This window comes from Lolium rigidum, chromosome 6 (assembly GCF_022539505.1).
Source record: "Lolium rigidum isolate FL_2022 chromosome 6, APGP_CSIRO_Lrig_0.1, whole genome shotgun sequence".
NCBI lineage: Eukaryota > Viridiplantae > Streptophyta > Magnoliopsida > Poales > Poaceae > Lolium > Lolium rigidum.
In genome coordinates this window covers 343,309,300-343,334,919 of record NC_061513.1, presented here as the reverse complement: position 1 = coordinate 343,334,919, position 25,620 = coordinate 343,309,300, and the positions used below count along the sequence as shown (strand labels likewise).

The 25,620-nt window shown below is 47.3% G+C and overlaps 1 protein-coding gene and 1 non-coding gene across 3 annotated transcripts in view; one reads left to right on the top strand and one right to left on the bottom strand.

The window, feature by feature from the left end:
* The window catches only part of LOC124667300 (cysteine-rich receptor-like protein kinase 26), a 38,371-nt gene extending 28,493 nt beyond the window's left edge, over positions 1-9,878 (top strand). For both annotated transcript variants that reach the window (XM_047204605.1, XM_047204604.1), the window contains exons 2-6: positions 7,743-8,012; positions 8,087-8,345; positions 8,949-9,177; positions 9,281-9,431; positions 9,517-9,878. In XM_047204605.1, the coding sequence (XP_047060561.1) occupies positions 7,854-8,012; positions 8,087-8,345; positions 8,949-9,177; positions 9,281-9,431; positions 9,517-9,810 (1,092 nt within the window). In that variant the 5' untranslated portion in view covers positions 7,743-7,853 and the 3' untranslated portion in view covers positions 9,811-9,878. The remainder of the gene's footprint in view (positions 1-7,742; positions 8,013-8,086; positions 8,346-8,948; positions 9,178-9,280; positions 9,432-9,516) is intronic.
* Positions 9,879-12,182: 2,304 nt separating this feature from the next.
* On the bottom strand, positions 12,183-12,285 carry LOC124668722. Its single transcript, XR_006991816.1, has one exon. It is a non-coding gene; the product is annotated as a U6 spliceosomal RNA (small nuclear RNA).
* Between the last annotated feature and the right edge of the window lie 13,335 nt (positions 12,286-25,620).

The following is a 25,620-nucleotide window of genomic DNA, read 5'->3' as shown; positions in this document are numbered from 1 at the left end:
AACCCTAAACCACGTAAAATATGCAAACCAAATTAGAGAGCGTCTAACTTGTTTTTGCAGGGTTTGGTGATGTGATATGGCCATAATGTGATGATGAATATGTATGAGATGATCATTATTGTATTGTGGCAACCGGCAGGAGCCTTATGGTTGTCTTTAAATTTCATGTTGAGTAGTATTTCAAAGTAGTTGTAATAGTTGCTACATGGAGGACAATCATGAAGACGGCGCCATTGACCTTGGTGCTTCGCCGACGATGATGGAGTTCATGCCCGAAGATGATGGAGATCATGTCCGTGCTTTGGAGATGAAGATCAAAGGCGCAAAGACAAAATGGCCATATCATATCACATATGAACTGCATGTGATGTTAATCCTTTTATGCATCTTATTTTGCTTAGATCGCGACGGTAGCATTATAAGATGATCCCTCACTAAAATCTCAAGATAATAAAGTGTTCATCCTTAGTAGCACCGTTATCAAGTCTTGTCGTTTCGAAGCATCTCGTGATGATCGGGTGTGATAGATTCAATAAGTACATACAACGGGTGCAAGACAGTTTTGCACATGCGGATACTAAGGTGGCCTTGACGAGCCTAGCATGTACAGACATGGTCTCGGAACACATGATACCGAAAGGTAGAGCATGAATCATATGGTTGATATGATGAACATTTTGAGTGTTCGCCAATGAAATCACACCTTTTCTCGTGATGATCGGGTTTAGGTGCGGTGGATTTGGTTCGTGTGATCACTAAGACAATGCGAGGGATATTGTTTTGAGTGGGAGTTCATCTAGATTTTTAATTATGTAGAATTAAAATTTGAACTCAATTTGTCATAAACTTAGTCTAAACTATTGCAAATATATGTTGTAGAGATGGCGTCCCCAATCAATTTTAACCAGTTCCTAGAGAAAGAAAAGCTTAAGAGCAACGGTAGCAACTTCACCGACTGGTTCCGTCATGTGAGGATCTTCCTCTCCGGCGGAAATCTGCAATATGTGCTTGATGCACCGCTAGGTGACCCTCCTGCTAAACTGAAACCGATGAAGTAAAAGCTGTTTACGCGACTCGGAAAACTCGGTACTCTCAAGTTCGGTGTGCCATCTTATGCGATGCGGAATCCGATCTTCAAAAACGTTTTGAGCACCACGATCCTCATGAGTTGATGAAAGAGTTGAAGACTATTTTTGAGACTCATGCGGCCGTGGAATGCTATGAAGCATCGAAACAATTTTTCAGCTGTATGATGGAAGAAGGCAGCTCCGTTAGTGAGCACATGCTCGCCATGACCGGGCATGCGAAGAAACTCGGTGACTTGGGAATAGTGATTCCTAATAGATCGGGGATTAATCGTGTCCTTCAATCACCGCCACCAAGTTACAAGAACTTTGTGATGAACTACAATATGCGGAACATGAACAAGGAGTTACTCGAACTCTTTGGCATGCTAAAAGCTGCTGAGATTGAGATCAAGAAAGAGCACCAAGTGTTGATGGTCAACAAGACCACCAGTTTCAAGAAACAGGGCAAGTCTAAGGGAAAATTCAAGAAGGGTGGCAAGAAAGCTGCCACGCCTCCCGTGAAACCTAAGAACGGCCCTAAGCCCGATGCCGAGTGCTATTACTGCAAGGAGAAGGGACACTGGAAGCGTAATTGCTCCAAGTATCTGGCTGATCTGAAGAGCGGCCTTGTCAAGAAGAAGAAAGAAGGTATATATGATATACATGTTATAGATGTTCATTTCACTGGTTCTCGTTCTAGTACACTGGGTATTTGATACTCGGTTCGGTTGCTCATATTTGTAACTCGAAACGGGAACTAAAGAATAAACGACAACTGCTGAAGGATGAAGTGACGATGCGCGTTGGAAACGGATCCAAGGTCAATGTGATCGCGATCGGCACACTTCCTCTACATCTACCTTCGGGATTAGTTTTAAGCCTAAATAATTGTTATTATGTACCTGCGTTGAGCATGAACATTATATCCGGATCTTGTTTAATGCAAGACGGTTATTCATTCAAGTCTGAGAATAATGGTTGTTCTATTTTTATGAATAATATCTTTTATGGTCGAGCACCACAAAAGAATGGCTTATTTCGTTAGATCTCGATAGTAGTGATACGCATATACATAACATTGATGCTAAGCGAATTAAATTGAATGATAATTCTACTTATATGTGGCATCGTCGTCTTGGTCATATTGGAGTGAAACGCATGAAGAAACTCCATACTTGATGGATTACTAGAATCACTTGACTTTGAGTCACTTGATAGATGCGAAGCATGTCCGATGGGAAAAATGACTAAGACTCCATTTTCCGGTATGATGGAGCGAGCTACCGACTTATTGGAAATCATACATACCGATGTGTGCGGACCAATGAGCGTAGCATCGCGCGGTGGTTATCGTTATGTTCTAACCTTCACAGATGATCCGAGTAGATATGGGTATATCTATTTCATGAAACATAAATCCGAAACTTTCGAGAAGTTTAAGGAATTCCAAAGTGAAGTAGAAAATCAACGTAACAAGAAGATTAAATTTCTACGATCTGATCGTGGAGGTGAATATCTGAGTTATGAGTTTGGCATGCATTTAAAGAAATGCGGAATACTTTCACAATTGACACCACCGGGAACACCACAACGAAACGGTGTGTCCGAACGTCGTAATCGAACTCTCTTAGATATGGTTCGTTCTATGATGTCTCTTACCGATTTGCCGTTATCTTTTTGGAGTTATGCATTAGAGACAGCCGCATTCACTTTAAATAGAGCACCATCAAAATCCGTAGAAACGACACCGTATGAATTATGGTTTAATAAGAAACCTAAGGCTGTCGTTCTCGAAAGTTTGGGGTTGCGAAGCCTATGTAAAAAAGTTACAACCGGACAAGCTAGAACCCAAAGCGGAGAAATGCGTCTTCATAGGATACCCTAAGGAAACTATAGGGTACACTTTCTATCACAGATCCGAAGGCAAAATCTTTGTTGCTAAGAACGGAACCTTTCTTGAGAAAGAATTTCTCACTAAAGAAGTGATCTGGAAGAAAAGTAGAACTCGATGAGATTGATGAATCTATACTCGTTGATCGAGTAGCGCAGTACCGGAAGTTGTACCTGTACCGCCTACACCGGCAACGAGAGGAAGCAAATGATAATGATCATGAAACTTCGAACGAGGAAACTATCGAACCTCGCAGATCGACAAGGGAACGTACCACTCCCGATTGGTTTGATCCTTGTCTAAATGTCATGATTGTGGATAACAATGATGAGGACCCTGCGACGTATGAAGAAGCGATGATGAGCCCGTATTCCAACAAATGGCAAGAAGCCATGAAATCCGAAATGGGATCCATGTATGATAACAAAGTATGGACTTTGGTAGACTTACCCGAGAGCCGAAAGGCCGTCGAGAATAAATGGATCTTCAAGAGAAAAACAGATGCTGATGGTAATATTACTGTCTATAAAGCTCGACTTGTCGCAAAGGGTTTCCGACAAATTCAAGGAGTTGACTACGATGAGACTTTCTCACCGATAGCGAAGCTAAAATCTGTGAGGATTTTGTTAGCAATAGCTGCATTTTTCGATTATGAGATTTGGCGGATGGATGTCAAAACGGCATTCCTTAATGGAGACATTGAGGAAGAGTTGTATATGGTACAACCCAAAGGTTTTGTCGATCCTAAAAATGCCGACAAAGTATGCAAACTTCAGCGTTCAATCTATGGACCGAAGCAAGCATCAAGAAGTTGGAACCGACGCTTTGATAAGGTGATCAAAGACTTCGGGTTTATACGAGTGTCATGGAGAGGCTCGTATTTACAAGAAAGTGAGTGGGAGCTCGTAGCATTCCCGATATTATATGTAGATGACATATTATTGATCGGGAATGATATAGAACTATTAAGCAAGTGTTAAGGGTTATTTGAATAATAGTTTTTCAATGAAAGACCTTGGTGAAGCATCATATATATTAGGCATCAAGATTTATAGAGATAGATCAAGACGCCTAATAGGGCTATCACAGAGTACATATCCGGACAAGATTCTAAAGAAATTTAGAATGGACGAAAGTAAGAAAGGGTTCTTACCTATGTTACCGGGCAAGGTATTGAGTAAGACTCAAGGACCGGCTACGGCAGAAGAAAGAGAAAGGATGAATAATATCCCCTATGCCTCGGCGATAGGATCTATCATGTATGCCATGCTATGTACTAGACCGGATATAGCACATGCCGTTAGTTTGACTAGCGAGATATCAAAGTGATCCAGGAATGGAACACCGGACAGCGGTCAAGAATATCCTGAAGTACTTGAAAAGAACTAAGGATATGTTTCTTTGTTATGGAGGTGACCAAGAGCTCGTTGTAAACGGTTACACCGATGCAAGTTGGAACACCGATCCCGATGACTCTAAGTCACAATCCGGGTACGTGTTTATATTGAATGGTGCTGCGCATGAGCCGGGCAAGCTCGAAGCGAGTGCACGGTGGCGAAGTCTTCAACGGAATCGAGTACATAGCGGCTTCGGAGGCTTCATCGAAGCGGTATGGATGAAGAGGTTCATTGTAGAGCTCGGTGTGGTTCCTAGTGCATTGGACCCATTAATCATTTACTCGTGATAACATGGGTGCCATCGCCAATGCACAAGAACCAAGGTCACACAAGAGGCTGAAGCATATCAAGCTGCGTTACCACTCGATTCGCGAGTACATCGAAGATGGAGAAGTAAAGATTTGCAAAGTACACACCGATCCGAATGTAGCAGATCCGTTGACTAAAGCTCTCCCTAGGGCGAAGCATGACCAACACCAGAATGCCATGGGTGTTAGGTATATTACTATGTAATCTAGATTATTGACTCTAGTGCAAGTGGGAGACTCGAAGGAGATATGCCCTAGAGGCAATAATAAAGTGGTTATTATTTATATCTTTATGTTTATGATAAATGTTTATATATCATGCTAGAATTGTATTAACCGAAACATTAGTACATGTGTGATATGTAGACAACAAGAAGTCCCTAGTATGCCTCTTAAACTAGCTTGTTGATTAATGGATGATTAGTTTCATAATCATGAACATTGGATGTTATTAATAACAAGGTTATATCATTATATGAATGATGTAATGGACACACCCAATTAAGCGTAGCATAAGATCTCGTCATTAAGTTATTTGCTATAAGCTTTCGATTCATAGTTACCTAGTCCTTATGACCATGAGATCATGTAAATCACTTATACCGGAAAGGTACTTTGATTACATCAAACACCACTGCGTAAATGGGTGGCTATAAAGGTGGGATTAAGTATCCGGAAAGTATGAGTTGAGGCATATGGATCAATAGTGGGATTTGTCCATCCCGATGACGGATAGATATACTCCGGGCCCTCTCGGTGGAATGTCGTCTAATGTCTTGCAAGCATATGAATGAGTTCATAAGAGACCACATACCACGGTACGAGTAAAGAGTACTTGTCGAGAGACGAGGTTGAACAAGGTATAGAGTGATACCGAAGATCAAACCTCGGATAAGTAAAATATCGCGAGACAAAGGGAATTGGTAATGTATGTGAATGGTTCATTCGATCACTAAAGTCATCGTTGAATATGTGGGAGCCATTATGGATCTCCGGATCCCGCTATTGGTTATTGGTCGGAGTGAGTACTCAACCATGTCCGCATAGTTCTCGAACCGTAGGGTGACACACTTAAAGTTGGATGTTGAAATGGTAGTTCTTGAATATGGAATGAAGTTGGAATATTTGTTCGGAGTCCCGGATGTGATCCCGGACATCACGAGGAGTTCCGGAATGGTCCGGAGAATAAGATTCATATATAGGATGTCATTTTATGTGAATAAAATGTCGCGGAAGGTTCTATGGAAGGTTCTAGAAGGTTCTAGAAAAGTCCGGAAGAAACCACCAAGGAAGGTGGAGTCCACAAGGGACTCCACCTCCATGGCCGGCCAGCCCTAGTGGGGGTGGAGTCCCAAGTGGACTCCACCATAGGGGGCCGGCCACCCCCACATGGGAGGTGGGAATCCCACCTTTGGGTGGGAGTCCTAGTTGGGCTAGGTTTGCCCCCTCCTATGGAAGGTTTTGGTTTCGGGTCTTATTCGAAGACTTGGACACCAACACTTGGGATCCACCTATATAATGAGGGGCCAAGGGAGGGGGCCGGCCACCCCAAGACTACAAGCTGGCCGCCCCCATAGAGTGGCCGGCCACCCCCTCCCAAACCCTAGCTTTGCTCCTCCACTTCATATTGCCCGGTTTGCTTAGCGAAGCTCCGCCGGACTTCTACACCGCCACCGACACCACGCCGTCGTGCTGTCGGATTCAAGAGGAGCTACTACTTCCGCTGCCCGCTGGAACGGGAGGTGGACGTCGTCTTCATCAACAACCGAACGTGTGACCAAGTACGGAGGTGCTGCCCGTTCGTGGCGCCGGAACCGATCGTGATCAAGATCTTCTACGCGCTTTTGCAAGCGGCAAGTGAACGTCTACCGCAGCAACAAGAGCCTCATCTTGTAGGCTTTGGAATCTCTTCAAGGGTGAGACTCGATACCCCCTCGTTGCTACCGTCTTCTAGATTGCATCTTGGCTTGGATTGCGTGTTCGCGGTAGGAAAATTTTTGTTTTCTATGCAACGTTATCCTACACGTACATCCATTGCCGCCGGTTCATCTACATCAAATAATTAATTAAGTTTATCAATAAACAATTACAAAACATCATAATATTTATAAATAGTGGAAATTAGCACCGTACAAATGAAAGGGTTAAGTTGTTGCTTAAACCTTGATCGAGGAGGAAAGAAAGAGGAGAAAGCTTAAGTGTCGCTCCGGCACCTCATCTCATTTTTGTTGGGTGTAAAATCAAGCGGCATCACTCTCTCACACATTTCATCGAGCACCTTATGTGCATGCCAAAGAGAAGCAACTTAGCACTCAACACACACACCTTCTCCTAGCAAAAATGAAGTGAGTGGGCTGTTTGGCGAGTGTAGCTGAGCTGAAATAGGGCTGGGGACCTTTAGCACCGGTTCGTGTTACGAACCGGTGCAAATGATCTATCTTTTGCACCGGTTCGTAACACGAACCGGTGCTAAAGGTTCCTCGGCTGACACGTGCTCGGCCACGAACCTTTTGCACCGGTTTGTGTTACGAACCGGTGCAAAAGATAGATCATTTGCACCGGTTCGTAACACGAACCGGTGCAAAAGGTCCCTCGGCCGGCTGCTGCCCTCGAACCGGTGCTAATGACCCCTTTTAGCACCGGTTCGTGCCAAATCCGGTGCAAATGACATCTGGGGCAAAAAACCAAAGCCCTTGTTTCTACTAGTGTGAGGAATACTATAGTATCATGCCCTAGCACTAAAATACTTCAGTTTTAAAATACCGTGGTTTAGAAAATATGGAGCTCCCAAACGGAGCCTAACCACAACGTATGTTAAAACAGTACTTCCTTTATTTTTAGATATTTGAAAATAGACTAGATACAGACCGAAATGAGTGAACATACACACTAAAACACGTCTAGATATATGTATTTACAAAAAGTTAAAAGATCTTACCTTAGTGAACGGAGGGAGTATTTTATAATTATAAACCATAGTATTCAGGGAAAATTTTATAAGACATGGTAAAAGATTTTTTTTTCAATTCTTAAATTATTTGTTACATTCTTATATTTTGTTTTGGGTTCTCTTCTGAAGCTCTCTCGTTTTGGCTCCACGATTCATTGAGGGCACTATATATGCCACTCTGTGGAAGGAAAAGATACGTTTGCTAGCTTCTTGAAGTGTGTGTATTTCGAGCATCAAAAAATGTACGGCGAGTCTAACAAATATGATAGCCTGGAGAGCATACTGCATGATCAATGTTCAAAACCACGCGCTCTACCATTGCAGTTTTTGAAAGAGATCACAGATAACTTCTCGTATGAGCGAGTACTTGGTGAAGGTGGTACTGGCATGGTATACAAGGTAAGATTAAAGCATGTCCATTTAGTCTTTCAGGCATATGTAACCCATCCATATTAACAATAGATTTTAAACAGGGTGTACTACAAAGTGGGGAAATGATAGCTGTGAAGAGGCTAGAACCATCAATGGTGTGCGCTCAGAGCTTATTTGAGAATGAGATTCATCATCTTATGATGCTTAATCACCAAAATATTGTTCAATTTATGGGTTACTGCTATGAAACAAAGAAGTTATACGAAAATTACGAAGGGAAGATGATTTTTGCCGAGAGCTCAGAAATGTTGCTCTGCTTGGGGTATCTCCCTAAAGGAAGCCTTGATGGGTATCTTTCCGGTATGACAATTCAATGTGGGACATGTATTGTTTCTAAGTTTTTTATCTTCTTCTGAGATTGTAATTTGCGTGGTTTGAGTTGAGCTCCTTAAAACTGAATTTTGTTCACATATGCTACGAATGTTACAACTGATTAACATGTGGTGCTCATATCTGTCCATGAATGATAACATACCGTAGAAATATATAGTCCTTTCATATGTTATTTGGAGCAGAACAACTGCTGTGAAGTAAACAGCAGCGGGACAATTGCCATGTTGAAGATAGACACACGCCATGGCTGCAAGGGATTAGATAGACATATGCTTACCCGCAAAAAAAAGGATAGACTTGCTAATGATTGCGGAGGATAGATTGATTTTCTTGCTTGACTCAAAAGTAGATGCATGCCATCACTTAATATGGTTACTTTTAAGATCTTCCCTAACACAATTGGACTCTTTAATAATCATACACTTTCCTAATAGTCCCTTACAGTCTTACTATTCTTATCTCTCATGGACTCCTCCCCCGCCGCTGCCCTTGCCTTGATACAGGGGACCCACGTCCACAACAAAAATAACTACAATGTGTAAAATGCTCCCCTTTTGGCAACATATGCAGATGGATCCTCTGAACTTGATTGGCACACGCGGTACAAGATAATTCAGGGGATTTGCAATGGTTTGCACTACCTTCATGAGAAAATTGATAAGTCTATTCTTCACTTGGACCTAAAGCCTGGGAATGTATTACTTGATCACAATTTGGCACCGAAAATTTCTGATTTTGGGCTGTCCAGACTGCTTGATCATCATCAAACTATTTCTAGTCCAAATCGTGTTGGTACATTGTAAGTTTAGTACCTCTCTGTTATCTTTTTTTTGTAAGTCATCAGAAAAAATGCTTCCTCTAGTCTCTTTACCACTACAAAGTTCACTCATGCTGTAATGCAGTGGCTACATGGCACCGGAATACGTCCATGAAGGTACAATCACACCTAAGTCAGACATATTCAGCCTGGGTGTGATAATCATGGAGCTAATAATGGGAAACAGGAACTACCCAAGTGTTACTGGAACATCTTCAGAGGGCTTTACTGATCTTGTATGGGATTGGTTCCTTCTTACTTGACCATGTTATGTTTTATGTTTGCACAGTGACATTCTAGATTCTCGTTCTGATTTTGCAGGAACTTAAAAAATGGAGTAAGACGCTAGAGAAAGCACAGGGTTACACAAAGTTAGAAGTAGATTGCCAACAAATAAAAAGATGCATTCAGATAGGTCTAATATGCGTGAATCCTGACTGGACCAAAAGACCTACAACAACAAAAATTATCGAGATGCTTGAAGGATTGGAAATTTCGGATTGTAGCAAAAGCAGTGAGGCAACCTCATCAGCAGATCAGGTACGCTCTATCAAGAGTAATGCATTTGTGGAAGATGTGCTATTTTTCACTCTTTCTTGTTCTTTTAGAAAATAATATCATCATAACCCTAACACCTTAAATACACGTAGGTAATTAAGCATGTATAGTATCACATAAGCAAGTATGTTGACACAAAAAAATCGGTGGCGACATTATGTCTAATAGTAGATTGTATTACGCGTACACAGTTGATCCTCATTACTGCAACTGATATTGCTTCCTCCAGTTTCCTAGAGGTTGTCGCGTAAACAATTAAAATTTGGGCTATATCACTAGTTGAGAGATTACATACTTTAAAGTCACATGCAGAAAAATTTGTACTTTCACCGTGTATATTTTTGTTGGTTTTATAATAGTATATTTCAAGTTTTCCATATAAATTAGTAGTCAGACTTGTCCTTTTTAGACTGTCGAGGTCAAAGTTATATTTCTCTTCTCCGCATGAACTGTCAGATCTCAAAGGGGCTCAAAAAGCACAGGGATAACTTTGGGGTTACTAAAGAAGGAAATCTACCTCCTAAAAATACATTATGTATCGACATTTTTGGGCAAGCAGAAAGAACGAATCCAGAAGTTGGAGAAGCATCGATTTTTCTTGCAATGGTTGTTGACTGTCAACGCGGAAAGTTACAGTACCTTGAAAACCGAGGTAATGTTCATCTACAAGTTGTAACTGATCAAGATTATTTGTTTGCTATGGTTTGCAGTTGGTGGTGTTTTCCATGTGGAGTGAAGTTCTCCATGGGCAACCAGTCAACGTGTTACTTTTTGTTCTCTTCGAAATTGTGTTGTGACACAATTATTTTCATTGTTACTTTTATTTTCATTGTTACTTTCAATGTGACACAATGTAGTTGCTTTGGCGAGGATAATGTTTCCGAGGGAGGCCAGAGTAGCAATGGACATTGCTCATGTGGATAGTACTTTGGAATTTACCCTTGAGTCTAGTGCAAATCTGCCTCAGAGGACACAACGGCCAACCATTGATCTAAATAAAACTCCTTTCCAAATAAAGGATGAATACTTAGCTCGGATCAGAGATCTCTCGAAAACAGGTTAGGCACAGTTTCGCTTTGTATAACCATGACGCTTTTATATTATCTATTTCTTGACTCTAGTGATATTCACTTCTCTAGCTTATCTGCTTATAACATTCTTAATAAGAAAGCTGGTGTGGTTGAAGTTGAAATCCCAGATTTTCCCTCGAAAAGCTTATATAGTATTGCACGTCGAATGGAATATTATAATATTGTCGACGCAACATCAGTTTGTGAATGATGGATAATTTGGCTCTTTGTGCTCTTTATTTAGAGTGATAATCTATATAATCTGATGAAATGAAGAGTGAAGATTAGATGTTCAAAACCGAGTATGTACACTTGAGTATAGTACAAAAGGTTGATCGGGGTTGAATTGCTGATGATTAGTCTTGCTGTGTGGGTGATGGCGACCTATGGTTGCACTTGTTCATAATTTTTTCGGGATGCAATTAATGGCATTTTACAAGCTGAATGTTTATACCAGTTGAACTCGGCAAACGCTTCTTCCCACGCTGTTCCAATGTGGTGGACAAGGTGATGGATGATGAAACTGAACCAGCTTCCCTTGGAATGGGAAGAGATACACCCAGTGTGAAGAGGAAGTTTCATGATCTGCAGTACTTGCTTCTGAAGGCCTTTAAGGACGACAAGGAGGAATTTGACAGGTCGGTCCTTTTAACTTCTTTTCGATGTCCATTGGAGCAAGGAGTTTGACAGTTCGGCCTAAGATAATGTTCACCTTGGCCTCATTGTTGCCATATTGATAACTGATTTTCAGTCTGGAACTGCTGGCCTTGTATAGATCATACAGTTATACCCATCTTAGCTTGTATAGTAAAACCGTCGTACCGCTGTGCACTACTGCACTAGGTGCGGAAATCCTACAGTAGTTTGATGATCGAATTAATGGACTCCGCATAGCAGCTCTATTGGCTTGTACACTGATGAGTGGTGACAAGGAGATAGATAGTTTCTGCTCTGCTCGATCATTCCGCATGACTAAATAAAATTCTACTAGTGCATCTGTAGTTAGTCTCTCAAGCATCATGTAGCAGAGAGATGCACAGAAAAGAATGTCGTGGCTGCATCCAGCACAAAGAACCGCCCTGTTTTCACTCTCGCTTCTGGCCGAAGCAAAAAAAGTTGTCTTGTTGAACACTTGGACTGAACCACAGAGGCAGAGCAAACTGCACCACCAAAAAACCATGCGTTGTGTCATGTCATCCTGTGGATGTAAAACACCTACGGCAATGGCAAGGACTTGGTTAGAAGAGAAAAGTAACAGCCGGAGGGCCTACTTTTAGGTGTAAAGGACCAACCTGGGGCGAAGAAAGAAGGCGCAGGGCATATCTGTAAGATGCTAGGGACCAGCGCGCAAAATCTCGAAAAAATTTGGACCATTTCTCGATTTGTGCGTGTCATCCTTGCGCAGGGGCCATGCTAATCTTCTCTGTATCGTTCCAATTTTATCGGATGTCCCCGAAGGGACGATGCCTCTGCAACACCGGAGCTTATAAACCGGTAGATACTTTGGTCCCTCCCCGAGGTGGGACTAAATAAGCATCGTCCCGGAGCCAGAAACAGCGCCAGGAGCGACGGGATCCCGCCCAACAGACAATGGGCCGCATCTGCGTGAGTGGTGGATCTTCCTCCATCGGCCCAAGTAAGGAAGCGAGCTGGAAACATACGTACGGCCTGCTTCTAGACGGTGCGTCATTGCCTCACGGAGAAGCCAATCCAAACCCATTGGGAGACATTGTCATTCCAATTTCCAAGTGCAGCTCTGGCACAGGTGTGTAACATGGATCTGCCGAAATAGTTGCTGTAATCGCATTAGGATTTTTTCTTCTTCTTTTTTATCACACCTGGATGATACTTGACTCGTTTGGTCCTTTTTCGTTAACGAAATTCGATCTCTCGTTGGGTCACTTGGGGAAAAAAAATCGCATTAGGATTTGAAAAGGTTTTTTTGACACATGGATAGCCATCGTGCGATCGTGTCTATCAGAGCTGCCTTGCGAAGTTTGGTGAGCGAGATTGGTAGCCCTAGATAGATACAGGGAAAGTCCACCAATTTGCAGGGGGAACGGCTGTATCAGATCATTCCCCTGTCGGCACAGGCAATTGGTGCAATGGTGCACTTGTCCAGGTTGTAGTTCAGCCCTGATGTGTTGCCAAACACCTCCAAGAGCTCTCTAGCTGCAACAAGCTCAATTTTTCTGGCCTGATGAACATTGCTGCGTCATCTCATACCACCCTTGTTTTTTTTGCATTGCTTATGGGGCCAGTAACGTCAGTGTTCAGTTTTGGCCCTGTTTTCTGCTAATTGATTGGACACCTTTTTCTTGATTTTCCTCTGGCCTCGCTTAGTCAAAAAGAAAAGAACTCTGAAGGAGTGAAAGTTCAACTGAAAGTGACTTCAAAACGCCGAAGAAGCCCGTGTTGCTACGGCGACGAGGAGCCATCTCGACGGCAGCTGAGCTCAGAGGATTCTGTGGTGTTTTTGGATGAGAGAGTTGATGAGGAGAGAAATGTTGCTGGTGATGTTAGTGGAGAAGACATGGCTATATATAGGACGACGACGGCTGAAACGGCGGGAATACTTGGCGGGAGAAAATGGGCGCGAGAAGAATGGCGGGAAAAAAGGGCGAGAGGGAAGGAGCGGGGAAAAATGGCGGGAATGTTGGAGGAAAAATTGGCGGGAATGTTGGAGGAAAAATTGGCGGGAAGCTGTGCCGACGGCCTGGCCGTCGGCCTACATAGGAAATGGGCGCGAGAAGAATGGCGGGAAAAAGGGCGGGAAGGAGGAAAAATTGGCGGGAAGCTGTGCCGACGGCCCGGCCGACAAACCTGTGCCGACGGCCAGGCCGTCGGCACAGTTTCATGCCGTTTGCCACATGTTGACGCCGTTGTCGGTGGCTGTCGGTGGCCCTACCATCTGTCCATGTGCCGACGGCTAGGTTACGTGCCGTCGGTACAGATGGGGTTTGTGCCGACGACTGAACTGTGCCGACGGCGGCCTTCGGCTCTGGGGGTTCTGTGCCAACGGCTAAGCTGTGCCACTAGTGGAGAAGAGGCCTTTGGTCCCAAGCAAATGTCCCACTGCTGAACCAAACCGGGTCCAATGCCCCCATTGGACCCGGTTCGTTTCTGCCCAGGACGACCCCACCCACTGGCGCCTGTCTCGTAGCGGCCTTTGGACCCGGTTTGTCATACAAACCGGGTCCAAAGGGTCCACCCGCGGGCGCGGCAGGCCGTGTCAGCCTGGGGAACCCTTTAGTCCCGGTTTGTATGACAAACCGGGTCCAAAGGCCCCCTACGGCTATATAACCTTGCCCCTGCCCAAGTGTGAGCCACACTTAGCCATTTTTTCACTATCTTCACAAGAGGGGTGTATTGCTTTCCTCTCTTCTTCACATGCACAAGAGGTGTTCGATGAAATGCTTAAGAGGATTTGCCACTTGAGTTTACACAAATCAAGCCACACTTAACTTGCTTTTTTCTTCTTCATCGAGGTTAACGACTTTATCCTTTTCATCTGCAATTGATAAAATGCATGTGTATATATACATCGTGATGTTCCGTAATGGTTTTGATCAGCTTAATTATATCATGCGGATGAATCGGCAATGGATGTACATTGACCGACGGTTTGACGAGTTCACTCGCGGGCCTGGATAATTTTATGGCCGTGGCGGAGGTAAACAAACATGGTGGCTTCATGTATTGTCCATGTGTGGACTGCAAGAATATCGTAAATTACGCTCACTCGAGTCTCATTCACGGCCACCTTCTGCGATCCGGTTTCATGCCCGAGTTACTATTGTTGGACCAAGCACGGAGAAAGAGGGGTTATGATGGAAGACAATGAAGAAGAGGAAGAGGATGATGACGGTTATCCCAATTTCCCCGAATACGATGATACTGCAGAAGGCAATGAAGACAATGAAGTAGAAGATCAAGAGGCACCAGATGAGCCTGCTGATGATGATCTTGGCCGGGCCATTGCTGATGCAAGGAGAGAATGTGAAACTGAAAAGGAAAGGTTGGCCTTCGACAAGATGATAGAAGATCACAACAAATTGTTATACCCAACTTGCGAAGATGGCCATAAAAAGCTAGGCGGCACACCTGGAATTGTTGCAATGGAAGGCGAGTACGGTGTCACCGACTCGGGATTTGGAAAGTTGTCGACAATAATTAAGAGGAAGCTTCCAAGGGGTAACGAATTGCCCGCCGATACGTACGAAGCGAAGAAGATTGTCTGCCCTCTAGGATTAGATGTGCAAAAGATACATGCATGCATTAATGACTCGCATCCTCTACCGCGGTGAGTACGAGAATTTGGATGCATGTCCGGTGTGCACTGCATTGCGGTATAAGATCAGACGAGATGACCCTGGTGATGTTGAGGGCGAGCGCCCCAAGAAGAGGGTTCCTGCCAAGGTTATGTGGTATGCTCCTATATACCACGGCTGAAACGCTTGTTCAGGAATAAAGAGCACGCTAGGTTGTTGCGATGGCACAAAGAAGACCGTAAGAAAGACGTGATGTTGAGGCACCCTGCTGATGGATCCCAATGGAGAAAAATCGATAGAGAGTTCCCAAACTTTGCACATGATGCAAGGAACTTAAGGTTTGGTCTAAGTACAGATGGCATGAATCCCTTTGGAGAGCAGAGCTGCAGCCATAGCACCTGGCCTGTGACTCTTTGTATATATAACCTTCCTCCTTGGTTGTGCATGAAGCGGAAGTTCATTATGATGCCAGTGCTCATACAAGGCCCGAAGCAACCCGGGAACGACATTGATGTGTACCTGAAGCCATTAGTCGAAGAACTTCTACAGTCTGTGGTCCCTAGCGGGTGTACGTGTGTGGGACGAGCACAAGCGGGAGGAATTTGACCTAAGAGCGATGCTTTTCGTAACCATCAATGACTGGCCTGCTCTTGGTAATATTTCAGGACAGTCAAACAAGGGATACAATGCATGCACACACTGTTTACATGAGCTCGAAGGTGATTATTTGGAAAAAGGACAGAAGGTCGTGTACCTGGGGCATCGTCGATTTCTTAGGATTACCCATCCCGTAAGAAAGAAAGGCAAGCATTACGACGGTGAGGCTGATCACCGGAGGAAGCCTCCCCATCGTGATGGTGTTGATATATTTGGTATGGTCAAGGATCTAGATGTAATATTTGGAAAGGGTCCCGGCGGACGGTCCGTTCCGAATGACGTCTGCCGGACACGCGCCCATGTGGAAGAAGAAATCTATTTTTTGGGAGCTAGAATATTGGAAAGTCTTAGAAGTCCGCTCTTCAATCGATGTGATGCACGTGACGAAGAATCTTTGCGTGAACCTGCTAGGCTTTACGGGCGTGTACGGGAAGACAAAAGATACACCGAAGCACGGGAGGACCGAGCAACGTTGGAAAGACCCCAAAAATCTGCATGAGAGAGTTAAAGGACGTCATTTATCCATCTACGCTCTTACAAAAGCGAGAGAAGGAAATATTTTTTGAATGTCTTAGCGAGTATCAAGGTCCCGTCCGGCTTCTCCTCCAATATAAAGGGAATAATAAATATGGAGAAGAAAACATTCCAGAACCCGAAGTCTCATGACTGTCACGTGATAATGACACGGTTGCCTCCGATTGCATTGAGGGGCTTCTACCGGAAAATGTTCGACTGCCCATTGTGAAGCTATGTGCATTCCTCAATGCAATTTCTCGGAAGGTAATAAACCCAGAAATTCTACCGAGGTTGCGGAATGATGTGGTCCAATGTCTCGTTAGTTTTGAGCTGGTGTTCCCACCATCCTTCTTCAATATTATGACACATCTCCTCGTTCACCTGGTCGATGAGATTTCCATTCTCGGTCCTGTGTTTCTACACAATATGTTCCCCTTCGAGAGGTTCATGGGAGTCTTGAAGAAATATGTTCATAACCGTGCTAGGCCAGAAGGAAGCATCTCCAAGGGCTATGGAACGAGAGGAGGTCATTGAATTCTGTGTTGACTTTATTCCCGACCTTAAGCCGATTGGTGTTCCCGAATCGCGGCATGAAGGGAGACTAAGTGGAAAAGGCACGCTAGGAAGGAAATCAATGATATGTAGGGACGGGATTTCTTTGACTCAAGCACACTACACGGTTCTACAAAGTTCCACCATGGTGGCTCCGTATATCGGTGAGCACAAGAACTTTCTACGCTCCCGGAACCCGGGCGATCGAACGATTGGATTAGACGTGAACACATGTCGACTTTCGGCGGTTGGTTGCAAAAACATCTCCTGAATAACGAAGATATTGAAGATCAGCTGTACTTGCTGGCCCAGACACCATCTTCGACTGTAGTGACTTTCCAAGGGTACGAGATAAATGGGAATACATTTTACACGATCGCCCAAGATAAAAAGAGCACCAACCAAAACAGTGGTGTCCGCTTTGATGCAATAATGAATGAAGGCCCAAATGACACATATTATGGTTACATAGAGGATATCCGGGAACTTGAGTATGGACCTTCTTTTAAGGTCCCTTTGTTTAGGTGCAAATGGGTCAACAAAACAGGAGGCGGGGTTCGGGTAGACAAGTTGTATGGAATGACAACGAGTGGATCTCAACAATCTTGGGTATAGAGACGAACCATTCGTCCTAGCCAAGGATGTGGCCCAGGTTTTCTATGTGAAGGATATGTCTAGCAAACCAAGAAAAAGGAAACATAAGGAAACAAATACATCAAACGATGAGCCAAAGCGCCACATAGTTCTTTCGGAAAAAGAAACATCGTGGGAGTGGAGGACAAGACAGACATGTCGGAAGATTATAATAAGTTTGATGAAATTCCACCCTTCGAGTGAACATTGATCCAAGCATCAAGTTAAATGATGAAGATGCTCCATGGTTAAGGCCAAAGAAGATTAAATGATGAAGATGCTCCATGGCACAAATGAGTATCTCAACATGGCAATCAATTTCCCATTTATTTTTGTGTAATCATTTAACTGTATGTAAGATATGAAAAGTGGAGATGTGGTTGGCTTTTTGTACCATATATATAGAGGAGATGTAGTCGTTCACGGGTTTGCAGGGGAAAAATTCCGAGGCGCAGTTTCCGAAGATGCCGTAGGGCATGTGCACCAACAACATCTTCGAGAAACTGCGCCACGGAGATTTCCCAACCCTTTCCCCAACACTATTAGAGGAGATGTAGTCGTTCGGGGGCTTGCAGGAAAAAATTCCGAGGAGCAACTTCCGAAGATGCTTGTAAGGCTTGTGCACCAACGACATCTTCGAGAAGTTGCGCCACGGGAGATTTCCCAACCCTTTCCCCAACACTCGTTAGAGGAGATGTAGTCGTTCACGGGCTTGCAGGGAAAAATTCCGAGGCGCAGCTTCCGAAGATGCCGTAGGGCGTGTGCACCAACAACATCTTCGAGAAGCTGCGCCACGGGAGATTTTCCAATCCATGGGAATGAATCTCTGCTTGGCTTGTTGATCCGCTTGGCAAGCCGTATCGATGCTCCTTTTATAGGCACAGCACCGCTTCTACTCGACAGGGCGTCGTGCGCTACATGCTTTATCTCATCGAGCAGTGCGTCCACCCATGCGTTCTTATCATGCCGACATCTTTAGTCCCGGTTGTACCCACCCAGCCGGGACTAAAGGTTACCCACACGTCCTTATCCCACCGACAGTTTTGTTAGATGACAAAAAAAAGGATCTTTCGTCCCGGTTGTACCCACCAGCCGGGACTAAAGGTTACCCACACGTCTTTATCCCACCGACAGTTTTGTTAGATGACAAAAAAGGATCTTTCGTCCCGGTTGTACCCACCAGCCGGGACTAAAGGTTACCCACACGTCTTTATCCCACCGACACTTTTGTTAGATATGACAAAAAAATGATCTTTACTCCCGGTTGTACCCACCAGCCGGGACTAATGTTTTCGGTGCCACTGCGTTCCCGCCTATTTTTCTTCCCGCGCTTTCCACTGCGTTCCCGCCTATTTTTCTTCCCGCGCTTTCCACTGCTTCCCGCCTCTGTCCTCCCGCCAATTTTTTCACTATATATATATGTAGGCTTGGCCTCCATTTACATATCACATCTAGACTCATATCTCGCAAACCTCATCACTCTGTCCCATGGCTTCCATCGTATCTCTAACCCTCCGGGAGGCGGAGGCGCTTGCGCGTCGAACTACCCCTGCCCGCCGGGCTACCGTGTCCCGACCGGCTGGTTGCTGAGCGTCGAAGGCGTACCGGTCCCTCCTGTCCCTCTAGGTGTGGCGCGCGAGATGGCCATCACGAACCACTACTACTTCGAGCTCACGCCAGAGCAGCGGAGGAATCCCCAGTGGCATCCCGACTACTTCCCGACTTGGGAAAGCTTCTTCATCAATCGGCGTGAGAGGGCGCTTGCCAGGCACGAGGAGGGCGGCCCGCCTCCTTCGGACTTCAACGAGGCCGGCCGTCGGCTGTGGTGGTGCGGCCGGACTCTCCGGGCGTCATGGCCTACCGTGGCCCCCGCCTGCGCTACCCTCGGTCCCAGCCCACGCGTGCTCTCCCGTCGAGGTTCGACTACCGCGACCCCGATGCCGGCGACGATGATGACGGCGACTACGACGACTACGAGTGGCGAGTACTATAGGGCTAGGCACGAGTATGACCGAATGACTAGAACAGATCGAATCCGGTGATGTATCTTAATTAATTTTCAGTTGAGCTCTGTACTTTAATTCCATGTATGTGGCGGGAAACTTTTCTCCGAGGAGCTCGTACTTTAATTTCAGTTCAATCGTAATAAATTTCGTGTCAACCACTTTATTGAACAAAACCAACCGACATCAACTTTATAAACTAAATTTAAACTAATAGAACCGACAACGACTTTATTGAAATTACAATAAAATAGATAAATTACTAGTCTAGTCTCTACTCGTCGTCGGAGGTTGTCTCCGTCCAAATGTCCTCCCACCGAGGGTCGTTTTCGGTCCAAGTTGTATTCGGGTTCTCGAGCTCGAAGGCGGCGACGGCCCGACGGTGGCGCCCGTCGGACCTGCGTTGTGCCCTAAGGTTAGCAAAGAACGCGTCGGTGTTGTCGGCATCGTTGGGGAAGCTGCGCCCTCCACCGGCGCATCAACCGCTCGTCGCGCTCGGCGATGGCGATCCTGCGCTGCACCTGGCGGTGCCGGCGACGGTCCTCGTCGTCGACGAGGCACGGCGGCGGCGCGAGGAACTCCGCCTCCTCTAGCGATTCAACATCCGGGAAGTTCATGTCTCGCCCTGGCCGCCGAAAGCGCCACGCCGCCGCGTCGTAAGCGCGCGCCGCCAGCTCCGGCGTGTTGTACGTGCCGAGGGTGAGGCGGAAGCCACCGGCGCGTATCTCGGCGGTGAACCTACCGCTCGGACGCACTCGAACGCCACGGAAACCGGACGCCCCTCGACGACGTGGAGGCATCCCGGAGATGAATGAGCGGAGGCGGTGGCGACGTCTGGTTGCGCCCGCACTCGTCGCTCTATATAGCGCACGCGCGGCATGGCACGTGTAAGCCACGGCTACACACGTCGCACGCCGGCGTCGGCGGGGCGAGGCACGTGGAAGCGGTGGCTACACGTCGCACGACGGCGTCGACGGGTAAGCGACACGTGTGGCACGGCGGAGGGACACGTGGCACGGGGAAGGGACACGTGTGGCACGGCGGCGGTGGCCAGTACATGGCGGTGACGGTGGTGGCCAGTACACGGCGGTGGCGGTGGCGGTGGTGGCCAGTACACGGCGGTGGCGGTGGCCAGTACACGGCGGTGACGGTGGCCAGTACACGGCGGTGGCGGTGGCGGCGGTGGCCAGTACACGGCGGTGGCGGTGGCCAGTACATGGCGGCGGCGGCGGTGGCGGTGGCCAGTACACGGCGGTGGCGGTGGCCAGTACATGGCGGCGGCGGCGGTGGCGGTGGCCAGTACACGGCGGTGGCGGTGGCGGCGGTGGCCAGTACACGGCGGTGGTGGTGGCGGTGGTGGCCAGTACACGGCGGTGGCGGTGGCCAGTACACGGCGGTGACGGTGGCCAGTACACGGCGGTGGCGGTGGCGGCGGTGGCCAGTACACGGCGGTGGCGGTGGCGGTACATGGCGGCGGCGGCGGTGGCGGTGGCCAGTACACGGCGGTGGCGGTGGCCAGTACATGGCGGCGGCGGCGGTGGCGGTGGCCAGTACACGGCGGTGGCGGTGGCGGCGGTGGCCAGTACACGGCGGTGGCGGCGGTGGCCAGTACATGGCGGAGGCGGCGGTGGACACGTGTGGCATGGCGGTGGCCAGTACGTGTTTTTTTTTGATTTAAAATAAGGCGGGAATGAAATTTTTTAAAAAAATTGGCCTTTGGACCCGGTTTGTAATACAAACCGGGACTAAAGGCCTTTTTTGCGCGCGCAGCGAAAACGCAGCAAAAATGGCCTTTAGTCCCGGTTTGTATTACAAACCGGGTCCAAAGGGGGGCCTTTGGACCCGGTTGGTGCCACGAACCGGGACCAAAGGGTCCTCCACTATATAAGCCAACACTTCGTCTCCGCGGAGATCAATCCCGCGGAGACGAAGCAGTTGGACGCCGCCAGGCTGCCCGACTGCGCCGCGCCCGCCGCTCGCCGTCGCCGTGCGCCACCACCTCCGCCGCCGCGTGCGCCACCGCCTCCACCGCAGCCTCCGCCGCCGCCCCCTCCTGCCGCCGCCTCCCTCTCCGTCCGGCCCGCCACCATCTCCCGGCCCGCGCGCGCGCCCCGTGCTCCCGCGCCCTCCGCGCGTGTCGGCCGCCGTCCTCCTCGACCACCGCCGCCGCCCGCGCGCCACCGCGCGCGCCTCCTCGATCGACCACCGCCGCACGACGCCGCCGGCCCCTCCTCTCCTCTCCGCGGCAAGGTGAGCCGCGCGCGCCCCGGCCCCTTTTTTTTCTTATTTATTTTTGTTAATTAATTAGTGTATTAGTATATTGTTAGTATATTATTAATTGTTCGTATAGTTAATTATAAAATTTGTTAGTATAGTTGTTAATTAGTATAGTTGTTAGTATATATTGTTAATGTGTTAGTGTGTTAGTAAAATTAGTTAGTGTGTTAGTAAAATTAGTTAGTTAGTGTTAGTAAAATTAGTTAGAGAAAAGTTATAAAATTAGTTAGTTAGTGTTAGTAAAATTAGTTAGAAAAAAGTTAGTAAAATTAGTTAGAAAAAAGTTAGAAAAATTACAAAATAGATTCATTTGTGTCGGCGCCGCCCCCGCGCGCGCCGACGACTTAGACCGTGGCGGTGCCGAGTCCGTAGCGGTGCCGCCGCGACATAGACTTAGGGTCGCGAAATAGAGAAAGAGCGAGCGAGGAGGAGCGCTGAGTCCGTGGCGGTGCCGGTACTGCCGGCGCCCCTGCCGACGCCCCTGCCGACGCCCCCAAAACAGGGTCATTCAATTCCCGCTACCGCTCCCGCTGTCGTTCCCGACCCCCGATCGATCCGGATCGATCGATCCGGGGTCGTGGAACGCGGCGTTAGTACAAAAGTAGTGAAGTTTTTTTATTTAGCACAATATCATGTTTTTTAATTCATATTAGTACATATATGATTTGTTTTCGTAGCTACGATGCCGCGACAGCCGCCGCGCAGTGGTCCGACTCTTCTAGAGGAGATGGAGCAGATGGGGGAGGTCCGGGACTGGGCTCCGCCGGGGTGGCACTGGGAGGTCTTAGCTTCCGGGTCGCGCACCTTGGTGCGGAATCCGGGTCCCGTTGTCGACCCGGATATTCTTTGGTTGAGGTCTTATGGGCCACGGTCGTTTCAGAGGGAGCCGGCCCCGCCGGAGGAGGTAGCTCAGCGCATTGAAGCGGAGGACCAGCACGTTCGCCGTTACATGTACGCGTTAGACAACATGTATAGGACCGGATGGAGCGTTATGCGGGGATCTCATGTTAGCTATGCTCCCGTTGTTGTTCCGTGGCTTTGGGGGTACACCCGGCGCGGCTCGGGACCCGGTCGGCGCCCTCTAGGACCCGGTCCGCGCGGTTGAGTGGTTGTAGTAGTGATTGATATGTATTAGGGTTAAATAAACATGAACCCGATCTATGTATGCATGTAACTGCACTATCCGCTTTCAGCACTATATTATCGATCCTTAGTTAAGAACTACATATGTACTAACTCCATTTTCAGTTTTTCGCATTATCCTTAATTTGATCATATGATGGTTCCTATATATGTATAGCTTGCAGGTCGTTGTAGAAAGCATGGATAGAGATGAATTTGAAGAAAATTTCATGGAGAACCTCATAGCAAACGGTACTGCGGATGATCGCGACGACGACGTTATTCCGGATGATGGCGGTGACGATGTCACCGCAACTTATTTGAATGACTCCGGTGAGGGAGCGGAGAATATTGAGGAAGAAGATCCTAGTGGCGCCGGTGAGGAACAAGATCATCATAATGGCTCCCGAACTGTAGTTATCACCGAGGTATATAAACTAATTAAGCCGCTGTTGATCGACTAGATGCATTAACTAATTAAATTGTACTGACTATGAATTATTTCTTTTTTAGCCCTCCGGATCGAGCACTTCTTCTGTAAAGTCGAGGAAGCGAGGCCCGGCCAAAAAGTTGGATGACGGTGTTAGGCACGACATCACCCACATCGAAAAGGATGGTAAACCGATTGCTCCGGAGAAAGGTGCAAAGGCATTTATAGCTCAATGCGGAGTGCTTGTTAGGGACCACGTCCCGATCACCGTTCGAGAATGGCACAAGCCGAAGGGACTAGTGCTGTCTGCGCAGAGGAAGAAGGTCAAGGTCTTTATATCGATGATGTAGCCAAAAACAGCATTATGGACAAGCTCATGTCACATTTCAACATAGTACCCGAAGAGGGGGTGACGCTGAAAAGGCCAAGATGGAGCAGGCCCTCCGCGAGTTTGGCAAGAAGAAGATGGCCGAACTATTCAAGAGCCACAAGAAAAGATTGCGCCGCCTTATCAAGATAAAGAAGACTCCGGACAATGAGAAGGTAAAAACTCACTGGGAAGAATTCGTGAAGTACAGCACGGAGTCAGAAGAATTTAAGAGAAGGTCGGAAATAAATAAGGCAAATGCTGCGTTGAAGCTATATCACCAAATTCCGGGTCCCGGTGGATACGGGGCTAACCGTCCTAAGTGGCAAGCAGCTGAGGCGGAACCGACCGATAAAGGGATCAGATTAGGGACACACGGTTGGATCGAACGGTGCAAGGAGTGGTTCTACGGGATTGGGGGAACGTTGCATCCGAAACAGGGAAGTGCATCTATAAGAAAGCTCATCTGAAGGTTCCCATTGATGCCCTGGAAAGAGCACATAGGGACGTGGAGGCGGGGTTGTTCCAGCCCGAAAGAGAGAACGATGAGCTGACACGCGCCCTTGGGAACAAAGAACACGGCGGACGGACACGAGGCACAGAAGGCTCCGTTCCGTGGAAGTATGGCTTTCTGCGGAAAGGAAGAGATTTCTCGATAAAAGCCATGAGAGGAGGAAGGCAAGGGAAACAGACCGCCTGGCTAACTTAGAGGAGGGTATGAGCACCATGAAAGCCCAATTAACCATGGTAACCCAAGTACTTACATCTCGGATGGCTCGGGGGCAGGCTGTAGATCCTGCATTGCTCAATGCCATCGCCCCGCTGCAATCTCAACCACACCGGAAAAGCAGCGTGGCTTCCTCTCGGCGAGGTGGATGATGATGATGATTATGACCAGGTGGTCGAGCCTCCTCGCTACCCCCCGTGCATGATCTCACCGAGAGCCGTCCTTGTGAGCTGCATGTTAAAGTTTTCAACCTATCCTTCAAGGCGGCGGTCGGCATCCTCTTACCTACAAGGTCTTACCATTGCCGTTCGGTCCAAGACGACTTTGCTGTTGTGATGGTGGATGAAGTGATGAGAGATTATGAGGGGTTGGTGCTTGAGCACCCTGCAGGTGAAGATGGGGAAATCAAAGAACTGGGAGAAGCCCGTAGAACCACCGTGCAATGGAGGAAGGAGAACATTGTGTTTCCAGGTGAGAAGCCAACAAGCATGCCACCTCCGCCTCCTCCGCCACCTGAGTCTCCTCCGCGTGATGATTCTCCTGTGCGCGATGATGATTCCCCTATCCATGACCAGTCCGCTCCGCGTGAAAATACTCCGCCGCCTCCTCCTCCTCGTCAGGAGACTCCGCCGCCTCCTCCTCCTCGTCGGGAGACTCCGCCGCCTCCACTTAAGCAAAAGAGGAAGCTGTCCGCGGCACCTCCTACAGCTCCGAAGAGATCATCAACTCCAATGAGGGCACAGACTCCAGAGTTGTTACCACATGAGCAGACTGAAGAGCAAAAGGCGTTTCTTGCGCCGAAGAAGGTGTTTATTCGACCGCAGACAGTGAAGCACTTTGCCGAGACGAGAATGAAGAGACCTGAGCTGAGAGCTGATTATGACCGCTCTCTTGGACAGTCCTCTAGAGCGAGCAAAGAAGCAAAAAAAGTCGCCCAGCTTGGACAGCAGGACATTCAGGCCGCACCCCACTTCATCGTGGAGCCATATCATGATCCAGAGACGGCATCGATGATCGAACGGGCGGCTAGAGCTCGAGGGAGCATCGGTTGAGTACGAAGATTACTATCCAACGGCTCAAGTGGTAAACACGTATAGATACGGAAAAGATCTCGTCAAACCCGGCGAGCTCGCGCGTCTAGGGACTCGGATGCGAAGGTTGCATGAATGGTACCTGAAAGCCTGTCGAAGAAGTGAAAGCTACATCACGGTGTATCTTAGAGATGAGCATTACTTCCGGGGG